The sequence below is a fragment of the Bos indicus x Bos taurus genome, chromosome 18, assembly GCF_003369695.1.
Source record: "Bos indicus x Bos taurus breed Angus x Brahman F1 hybrid chromosome 18, Bos_hybrid_MaternalHap_v2.0, whole genome shotgun sequence".
In the NCBI taxonomy this organism is placed as follows: domain Eukaryota; kingdom Metazoa; phylum Chordata; class Mammalia; order Artiodactyla; family Bovidae; genus Bos; species Bos indicus x Bos taurus.
The window spans coordinates 2234224-2244758 of record NC_040093.1 but is presented as its reverse complement, the minus strand read 5'-3'; the positions used below and the strand labels follow the sequence as shown (position 1 = coordinate 2244758).

The following is a 10535-nucleotide window of genomic DNA, read 5'->3' as shown; positions in this document are numbered from 1 at the left end:
TCACCTCAGTTTCACGAAGAAGAAAACTAATGAGACCTGCATTCACTGAAAGAAGAAAACACAGGCTACACTAAAGTAGAAAACGAATTCTGAAGGGAAAGATAAGTCATCACTCAATATTCACCTAATTCATGTGAATGGAACCCCATTGGTGCCAGTATGATTGTAAGTTCTTCACATGTCACCCTTTCATTGTATCACATAAGTGACAAATAATCCAGAATTTCCTTCTCGGAGCAGACGGCACTTGGACCTGATGGTGGGGTCCTGGGTGACTCATTTGGAATGGATTTTCCGGTGGCGTTTGAAAGTCCCCAGGTGACGAAAGGCACCGTGACACTCGGGGCACACGTAGGGCTTGAGGCCAGAGTGGATGCGTCGGTGAACCTTGAGGTTCCCTCGGTGGCTGAAAGCTCTGTCACAGTGCTCACAGCAGAAAGGCTTCTCCTGGGTGTGGGTCCTCTTGTGAGCGCGCAGTGTGGAGTCGTGGGTGAACTTCTTGAGGCAGAGATCACAGCTGTAGGGCTTTTCGCCAGTGTGGATCTGCTCGTGAACCTGCAGATCTGAAGGCTGTATGAACCCTTTGGCACAGATGTCGCATTGAAAGGGCCTCTCTCCTGTGTGTGTCCTCTGGTGCAAGATAAGCTGAGATTGATAAGGAAAGCTTTTTTTGCACATCCTGCATTCAGAGGGTGCCCGTCCCGGGGTTTCTGCTCCCTCAGGAAGACTGGTGGGTCCCACGGTGCCAGATGAACCAACGGAATGGGACCCAAGCTGTCCTGAGAACTCTCCTTGGTCCAAACATGTGGCTGCTTCTTGACCCATGTCTTGGCAAGTCGGACTGCTGTCCCGCTTCTTTTTCATATGTCTGTGATTTTTTAGAGGACCTCGTCTGGATCCCCTCATAGTGGAAACGTCTCCCTCTGGAACACAGAAGGAGAGGGTTCAGAGCCACATTTTAAATACCACTTTCTTCTTGAGGATTCTTCTGTCTCTCTATGCTCCCAGAATTCGCTGAATGAAATTCAGCACCACATTTAACATGGAGCATTTTCTGTGCTGCCGGCCTCACTGGAACCCTGATGTTGGCTGAGAAGTTCCCATCAAGCAACCAAGCTAAGAGCTTGGACTGTGGGACACTGGAACATTGATGATGGAGAAGGTTGGCACTGGACAATGATCTCCACCCACCCATCCAAGGATGGTGATGCTGGCTACCCAGCCTCATGCCACCACAGGAGGGAGTCACTAACTCTGCTGGATTCCACGGTTTTGAGTACTCACCAGGACCCTTCAGAAGTTGAGGTGCTTCAGATTGAAGGGTTTTTGTCTCTCCCCTGTCTTCCAGCAGGTCCTTCTCCAAGTTCTCCCTGGGCGTCAGACCCTCCAGCTCACCTGTTTCAGGAACAGTCTCTGGCGGGAGAGCTCTCTCATCCTGACAAGGGACAAACAAGCAGAGTCAAAGCCATTTACCTTAGTCCATGGAAAACTCTTTCCTATTTCCCCATCTGCCTCGTATCTTGACCTTATACTCCAACTTTCTTCATGTCATTTTAGGGGCTATGCCCTGACTTCTGGTCCACCCCATCACCCTGATTGATAATCATCTCCTGATACTCAAGGCTGTCCTGGATCTATACAGACTGTATCTTGCAATCAAATCAGGACATCACAGTTGGCACTCTGACTTCTCTATGCATAGGTCTCTCCAAATCATACCCACTCCTTCCTGCTCCTGACTCTGGAAGTAAAGAACTCTAGGTCCAGCTCTCTTGACTCCATCACTGTGGGAGACTTTGCCTGGATTCACCTTCGTGATAGTGGTTAACCAGTACATAGGAAGAATGATGACCAGTATTCTTGGTCTCTACTCCATGCAAGTCAATAGCATCCCCTGCCTATACCCAACCTTATTTGAACAAATCAACTGTCTTCCATGCATTCTTCAGTGTCTGAAAGGGAAAGTGTTAGTCGCTCAGTCGTGTGTGACTCTTGCAAACCCATGGCCTATAGCTGCCAGGTTCTTTTGTTGATGGGATTCTCCAGGCAAGAACATTAGAGTGTGTAGCCATTCCCTTCTCCAGGGGATCTTCCTGACCCAGGGATCGAACCCAGGTCTCCTGCATTGTCGGCAGATTCTTCACCATCTGAGCCACCAGGGAAGCCCAATGTCTACTGGGGGGCAAAATGAGTCCACTTTGGAGTCACTCCTTCAGTTGCAAGGAATGATCATATTCTGAAATATGACGTTCCCTTGGGCAAAGTGGCCTTGGGTAAATCAGCTGTCAGTGCACTTACCTGCAGAAAATTGAACCTAGCATCATATCAGGAAGACAGGATTCCCTTCTCCCCACTCCTAAGACTAGAAGCTTTCATAGCAGAGGGACAGAGATGGATTATCTTCATTTTCACACTGATTAGAAAAAATGCCTAGGAACTGAATGCATCCACGGGGATTCCTGGAAGCAATGGATCCATTCCTGTCCTTTGCCAAATCTCCCCATTACTCCAGCAGCCACACCCACCTCACTCTCTTCTATCTGCTTCCACGCTCTCACCTGCTCCCTAGATAGGTTCGTGGCTCCTGGCAGATTCTGCAGGTCTTGGCTTCCCTCCTGGCCATCCTCTGGAGGTATGACCCTTGAGGAGGGTTGGGGCCCCCGGCACAGGTCTCTCTCATCGTCCATGTCACTGGCCTTGGCTTCAAACATCTCAATGTCTGGATCACGCACAAGATATTTCTGCCCTTGTATGCAGACTATAGTCTGTGAGGGGAGAAATCAATCAAGATCAGTCTCTATAAGACCTGGAATGTAGTTTTCAGGCATCCAATGGCATTGACAATAGAAGCTCCCGTTTGCTGTAAAAGATCTACATCCTTCGAGTTGAGACAGCAAAAAGGATCTCCCAAATTGCCCAACTGTGAACTTCTCTCACCTGTTTGGGAACCACTGATACAAAGCCAAACCCGCAGGTCCTATCTTGTGATCCCTGCAGCTTGCACGTGTCTCCTTGTCCCACACCCATCATGAAGGTCCTACTTACCCAGTTCTTGGGTTTCTGCTTATTTTTCAGCATGTCCTCCAGGTCTTTGCAACTCTGCACCCCACTTTCTTTGAGCAGGACCTGGCACTCCAGGGGCATGCAGATCATGAACTGTTCCAGCACCAGCCTGTCCATCATCTGCTCCTTGGTGTGAAGATCCGGCCTCAGCCACAGATGGCAGAGTTTACGGAGTCTCCTCAGATCCTTGACGGGGTCTGACTCCTCTGAGCTGCTAAATGTTCTGAACCGGACGTGCCAGGTTTCCTGGTCACAATCTGAGTTTTCCATGAGTGTGTTTTGGGGTGGCACGGACGCCAGTGACTCTGCCCCAGGGCTGTCTTTGATGTTTTCACAACCCTGAAAAAATGTCTGGTCCTCAGCCATATTGATGGAGCAAATTTCCAGTAGGACTCTGAGTAAATGTTTCTAGAAGTGGGTGCCCAGTTGACGCCTATGGAAATGGATGTCTTCTGCTTTTCCTCAGTAATAAAGTCACTGGGTAACAGTCTAGGGAGACAAAAAAAAAAAAAGAAACAAATGGGTTTCATTTTGTTCCACCCTTCTGTCTCCCCTACATCCCAATATTGGACACCATTGCCCGACTCATTCAATATTTCATGAAACTGTCTGGTCAGAAATGACCATAGGGCTTCCTTGGTGGTCCAGTGGCTAAGAATCTGCTGCCAATGCAGTTTGCCAGGCAATCATACCTGACATGGGTTTGATTCCTCATATGCGAAGACCCCGCCTGCCTCTAAGCCTGTGCATCAGAACTCTTGAGCCTGAGAGGGGCAACTACTGAACCCGAGCTGTAGACTCCCAGCTCTGCCATGGGAGAAGCCACCACAATGAGCCCATACCACTCAGCTAGACAGTAGTCCCCACTAGCTACGACTAGAGAAAGCCCTCACAGTAAAGAAGACCCAGCCCAGCCAAAATGAATGAATTAAAAAACTTAAAACTAATAATAATCATATATGTAGTTTTTAAATGGCCATAGGGTGCTGCTCAAAAACCCTTGAAGAAAACGAGCCACCTCACAGCAACATGTGTGGAAACATTCTTATCCCCTTGCAGAAGAGCTTGATTAAACATGGGGTTAGAGTAAGGTCTCCTGTCACAAGGTCTCCCAGCTAATGGAGGATGAACAGAAAGCAAGACCTTTCTGAAACCCACCAGTGTGTCCTGATTACTAGGCATCCTCCTTGGACGTGCCCACTCATCGCTTACCCCTTCCAGGTCTCTTGCCTTCAGCCTCCTCAGGTCAGGCACTGGTTCTCAAAGTGTGACTAGAGCTGAAATGTCTGTATTTATAGAGAGTTGGGTGAAACTCCAGGGGTTTCCAGCCATAACCTCATCATCCCAGTGATTGGATAAAGGGCATGGAAGGAACCACTTTGGATAATCTGGGTAGATTCCACATCCTGTGGAGATTCCAACAGGAAGAACCATTAAAGAGGCCACCATATTGCTTTGGCAGTAAACTTTCTCTAATGTATTTTATTTACTTTAGACTTCATGGATGGCATGTCTTGGGGAAACAGATTGATTTTCCTGATCTAATGAAGTTTTTTCTCTCTCCTTGGAGACTGTGAGGCAGTCCAATAATTGTAATCCGATGGTGGTAATCAAATTGGGTTACTTAATCTTGTTTCTTTTCTTCTGAAATAAGTCATGAAAGACTCTTGTCTAAAATCAGCTGATGAGATCTACTGTCAGAAACCATTTCAGAGAGGCATCACAGAAACCAGAGGTTGTACACCAGTAGGGAAAAGAGGAGAAGGCAATGGCGCCCCAGTCCAGTGCTCTTGCCAGGAAAATCCCATGGATGGAGGAGCCTGGTGGGCTACAGTCCATGGGGTCACTAAGAGTCGGACACGACTGAGCGACTTCACTTTCACATTTCCCTTTCATGCATTGGAGAAGGAAATGGCAACCCAGTCAGGTGTTCTTGCCTGGAGAATCCCAGGGACAGGGGAGCCTGGTGAGCTGCCATCTATGGGGTCCCACAATGTCGGACACGACTGGAAGGACTTAGCAGCAGTTAGCAGCAACAGGGGAAAAGAATGACACTTATCAATTTAACAAGCCTTCTTTTTCTAAATACCTAAGGAAGCAGTATCCAAACTAGTACAAAGGGAACATATCTCAACATAATAATGGCCACATAGACAAAACCATGGCTATCACCCACCTGTAGCAAAGTCTTAGAAGAGAAAACACACAGGTCTTTCATAGAAATGTGTTTGTTTATTTGAAATTTAAATTACACTGGTGATCCTGTATTTAAACTAGCCATCCTGCTGCTGCTGCTAAGTGGCTTCAGTCGTGTCCGACTCTGTGTAGCCCCATAGATGGCAGCCCACCAGGCTCCCCCATCCCTGGGACTCTCCAGGCAAGAACACTGGAGTGGGTTGCCATTTCCTTCTCCAATGCATGAAAGTGAAAATTGAAAGTGAAATCGCTCAGTCATGTCTGACTCTTGGCGACGCCATGGACTGTAGCCCACCAGGCCCCTCCATCCATGGGATTTTCCAGGCAAGAGTACTGGAGTGGAGTGCCATTGCCTTCTCTGGCCGTCCTGCTAGGAGTATCCTATTTTACAAGGAAATCACACCTGACAAGAAGGCAATCAGCAGTAGCCTCACTCTGATGATGAGGTACTGATAAGCGGTGAGACACAGCTTCATTGGAAGAACAAGAACACCACAAAGCGAAAAAATGTAAGAAAACCAGAGTCTAGGCAAAACACTCTCTGACATACATCACAGCAGGATCCTCTATGACCCACCTCCCAGAATATCGGAAATAAAAGCAAAAATAAACAAATGGGACCTAATTAACCTTAAAAGCTTCTGCACATCAAAGGAAACTATTAGCAAGGTGAAAAGACAGCCTTCAGAATGGGAGAAAATAATAGCAAATGAAGCAACTGACAAACAACTAATCTCAAAAATATACAAGCAACTCCTCCAGCTCAACTCCAGAAAAATAAATGACCCAATCAAAAAATGGGCCAAAGAACTAAATAGACATTTCTCCAAAGAAGACATGAGGATGGCTAACAAACACATGAAAAGATGCTCAACATCACTCATTATCAGAGAAATGCAAATCAAGACCTCTATGAGGTACCATTTCACACCAGTCAGAATGGATGTGATCCAAAAGTCTACAAATAATAAATGTTGGAGAGGGTGTGGAGGACAGGGAACCCTCTTACACTGTTGGTGGGAATGCAAACTAGTACAGCCACTCTGGAGAACAGTGTGGAGATTCCTTAAAAAACTGGAAATAGAACTGCCTTATGATCCAGCAATCCCACTGCTGGGCATACACACTGAGGAAACCAGAATGGAAAGAGACACGTGTACCCCAATGTTCATCGCAGCACTGTTCATAATAGCCAGGACATGGAAACAACCTAGATGTCCATCAGCAGATGAATGGATAAGAAAGCAGTGGTACATATACACAATGGAGTATTACTCAGCCATTAAAAAGAATACATTTGAATCAATTCTAATGTGGTGGATGAAACTGGAGCCTATTATACAGAGTGAAGTAAGACAGAAGGAAAAACACCAATACAGTATACTAACGCATATATATGGAATTTAGAAAGATGGTAACAATAACCCTGTGTACGAGACAGCAAAAGTGACGCTGATGTATGGAACAGTCTTATGGACTCTGTGGGAGAGGGAGAGGGTGGGAAGATTTGGGAGAATGGCATTGAAACATGTGAAATATCATGTATGAAACGAGATGCCAGTCCAGGTTCAACGCACGATTCTGGATGCTTGGGGCTAGTGCACTGGGATGACCCAGAGGGATGGTATGGGGAGGGAGGAGGGAGGAGGGTTCAGGATGGGGAACACATGTATACCTGTGATGGATCCATTTTGATATTTGGCAAAACTAATACAATTATGTAAAGTTTAAAAATAAAATAAAATTAAAAAAAAAAAAAAGAAAACCAGAGTCTAACATCGTAAGGAAATTCTTCTCCAATTGAAAATTCACAAATGAAAAAGAAAACTATAGTCTATAGCAAAGTAGAAAACAAAATCCAAAGGGAAAAATAAGTCATCACTCAAGTATCCTAATTCACGCGAATGGAATCCCACTGGGTTCCACGATCCTCCTAAGCCCCTCCCCTGTCATCCACACTTTGTATCACACAGGTGACAAATCATTCTAAATTTTCTCATTAAAACAGAAAGACTTGGACCTGAGGGCAGGGTCCTAAGGCAGTCATCTGGAATGGATTTTCCAGTGGCGTTTGAAACTCCCCAGCTGATGGAAGGCTCTGTGACACTCGGGGCACACGTAGGGCCTGAGCCCAGGGTGGGTGCATCGGTGAACATTGAGGTTCCCTCGGTGGCCGAAAGCTCTGTCACAGTGCTCACAGCGGAAAGGCTTCTCCTGGGTGTGGGTCCTCTTGTTAGCGTGCAGCGTGGAGTCGTGGGTGAACTTTTGAGGCAGATGTCACAGCTGTAGGGCTTCTGGCCTGTGTGGATCTGCTGGTGAACCCGCAGGTCTGAAGGATGTATGAACCCTCTGGCCCAGATGTCCCACTGAAAGGGCCTCTCTCCTGTGTGTGTCCTCTGGTGCAAGGTAAGCTGAGATTAATAAGGAAAGCTCTTTTTGCAAACCCTGCATTCAGAGGTGCCCAACCTGGGGTTCCTGCTCCCTCAGGAAGACTGGTGGGTCCCCCGGTGCCAGATGAACCAACGGAATGGGACCCAAGCTGTCCTGAGAACTCTCCTTGATCCAAACACATGGCTGCCTCTTGAAGCACCTCTTGGCAAAAGGGACTGCTGTCCCGTTTCCTTTTGACGTGTCTGCGATTCTTCAGAGGACCTCGTCTGGATCCACTCGGGGTGGAAACATCTCCCTCTGGAACTCAAGAGGAAAGGCTTCAGGAGCCACATTTGAAGTATCACTTCCTTCCTGGGGACTCTCCCCTCTCTCTCTGCCCTCCCAGAATCTGCTCAAAGAAGAGATTCAGCACCATATTTATCAAGGAGCTTTTTCCATGGTGCCGACCTCATTGGAACCATCCCTAATTTGGCTACAGACTTCCCAGCATACAAACTACTAAGAGTCTAGCTAATGAAACACTCTGAAACATTGACGATGGAGAAGGTTGGCATTGGAGAAGCAACTCCTACCCCACAACACCAAGGGATGGAAATGCTGGGTACCCCTTCCTGGACATCAGTGGAGGCAGTCAGTACCTTCTGTGGTCTCCAAGTTTTTAATACTCACCATGATCCTGCAGAAGTTCAGGCTCTTGAGACGAAAGGGTTCTTGTCACTCCTGTGTCTTTCACCAGGTCCTTCTCCAAGTTCTCCTTGGAGGGCGTCTGACCCTTCAGTTCAACTGTTTCAAGAATGGTCTCTAGCAGGAGAGCTTTCTGGTGCTGACAAGGGGCAACCAAGCAGAGTCAATCCCACTGCCTTAGCCCACGGCAAGCTCTGTCTCCTCTTTCCCCACCCGCCTCGTACCCTGATCTCACACTCCAGCTTTCTGGATATCAGTTTGGGGGATATGCCCTGACTGCTTCCCATCACCCTGATTGGCAAACCTCTTCTGATTCCCATGTCTGTCCTTGATCTATACCGACCACCTCTGGCGAAAGTCCAGACTTCATAGCTGGCTCTGCCAATTATCTTTGCACATATCTCTCCACCTCATCTCACATTCTCCAGGCCCTGAATCTGAAAACAGAGGATTCTGGCTCTAGGGCTCCTGACTTCACCACTTGTTGATACCTTGCCTGGATTTCTCTTCGACATGGAAGGTGGCCTGGGGCATAATAAGATGATAAGCAGTATAGCTGTTATACTGTATAGCTCTATTCTATACTATGTAGCTCTATTCGTGAGAAATCAGTAGCATCTCCTCTCCTGATTCACATTTCAAAAAATCCACTCTCTCCAGACATACTCCAAAATCTGAGGAGGAAAATGACTCCAACGGGGAACTTGTTATAAATTCAAGGTGTTTACAATATCCCCCAATATTAGTGCGTCTGACGAAATCCATCATGGGTGAAACAGCTGTGAGTGCATTTACCCCTGATGAACCGACCCAGCACCATCCCGTGGAAACAGGACTCCTCTCCCTCATGCTTAGGGCCACAAGCTTTCATGGTGAAGGACTATGAAAGATGGACTGTCTTCATTCTCACACTGGCTGGAAAACGGCCGGGAACGGAATGCATCCATGAGAATTCCTAGAGGCAGTGGGTCCATTCCTGTGTTTTTCCCCAGTTCTCCAAATACTTCCGCAGTCACACTCACTCGACCCTCTTCTACCTGCTCCCAGACTGGAGGTCAGGACATCATACTCACCTGCCCCCTCAACAGGTCCTTGGCTCCTGGCAGATGCTGCCCGTCTCGGCTTTCCTGCTGGCCATCGTCTGGAGGGACGACACTGACTGTAGACTGGGGCTCCCTGGCTTGGTCTTCCTCACCGTGCCTCTCACTGACCTCAGATCCTAACATCTCAACACCAGAGACTGGCATCAAAAAATCCTCACCTTGGACACGGACTACAGCCTGTGACAAAAAATTCAAATAGGATTAGTCTCCCTTCACAAGACCCAAAAAGGTATTCATTGCATATACTACCTTAGAAGCCCACCTCCTGGGAATGACATTTGAAAGACCAACACCCTCAAGTGAGGATCTACAGAAACATCTCCAGTGATGCCACAGGCCAAGTGCTCGCCCTTCTGGGAATCACTGATTCAGAGCCAAGCCCTCTGATCTTTCTCCTTCATCTCCCAGCTCCCAGCCGCTCATGCCACCGTTCCCTGTCTCAGCGGGTCACTAGGGTCCTACTCACCCATTTCTTCAGTTTCTGCTTCTTTCTCAGCACCTCTTCCAGATCCTTACAAGTCTCGGCACCACTACTTTTGACTAAGACCTGGATGTCCGGCGGCATGCACTTCACGAACTGCTCCAGCACCAGCCTGTCCACCATGTCCTCCTTGGTGTGAAGATCCGGCCTCAGCCACAGACTGCAGAGTTCACGGAGCCTCCTCAGAGCCTTGATCGGGTCGGATTCATCTGAGCTCCTAAACGTTCTGAAGCGAACTCGCAACTCTTCAAGGTCGGAGTCGGGGTTTTCCCTTCGGGTGTCTTGGCGTGGCGCAGATGCTGGCGACTCTGCTCCGGGGCTGTCCACGACAGGGCCATGACCCCTTGTCTGGTTCTCAGCCATACCGACTTTAGAGCTTTTCAGAGGGCTCTGGGCAAATGGTCTAGAAGTGGGTGCCCAACTGACCCCGATGGAAAGGAATTTCCTTTTGCTTTTCGTCAGTAATAGATGCAGTATTCAGAAATATGGGGGAAAAAGATAAACGAATGCAGCCAAATAGTTTTATTTTCATCCACCCTACCATCCCTCATCCCAATACTGGACATTATTCCCCCCTCAGAATTTCACACCAGGGACAAGAATCCATTCTCTTATTC

At 47.7% G+C, this 10535-nt stretch overlaps 1 protein-coding gene and 1 pseudogene across 1 annotated transcript; both read right to left on the bottom strand.

The window, feature by feature from the left end:
• Window positions 1-276: 276 nt before the first annotated feature.
• Window positions 277-3429, bottom strand: LOC113875623 (zinc finger and SCAN domain-containing protein 5B-like). Its single transcript, XM_027514160.1, has 4 exons — window positions 3046-3429; window positions 2559-2765; window positions 1285-1435; window positions 277-923 (listed from the first exon to the last, which is right to left on the bottom strand). Exons 1-4 carry the CDS (start codon window positions 3427-3429, stop codon window positions 277-279), a joined length of 1389 nt encoding a protein of 462 aa, XP_027369961.1.
• A 3873-nt stretch (window positions 3430-7302) lies between these two features.
• LOC113875572 lies at window positions 7303-10282 on the bottom strand (annotated as a pseudogene).
• Between the last annotated feature and the right edge of the window lie 253 nt (window positions 10283-10535).

Excerpts from the sequence above, each read along its gene's own strand:
- LOC113875623 (XM_027514160.1), bottom strand. The coding sequence starts at position 3,429 with ATGGCTGAGGACCAGACATTTTTTCAGGGTTGTGAAAACATCAAAGAC. Across the intron at positions 2,766-3,045 it reads AGCAGAAACCCAAGAACTGG|ACTATAGTCTGCATACAAGG; the intron begins GTAAGTAGGACC and ends CTCCCCTCACAG. Across the intron at positions 1,436-2,558 it reads CGAACCTATCTAGGGAGCAG|GATGAGAGAGCTCTCCCGCC; the intron begins GTGAGAGCGTGG and ends GTCCCTTGTCAG.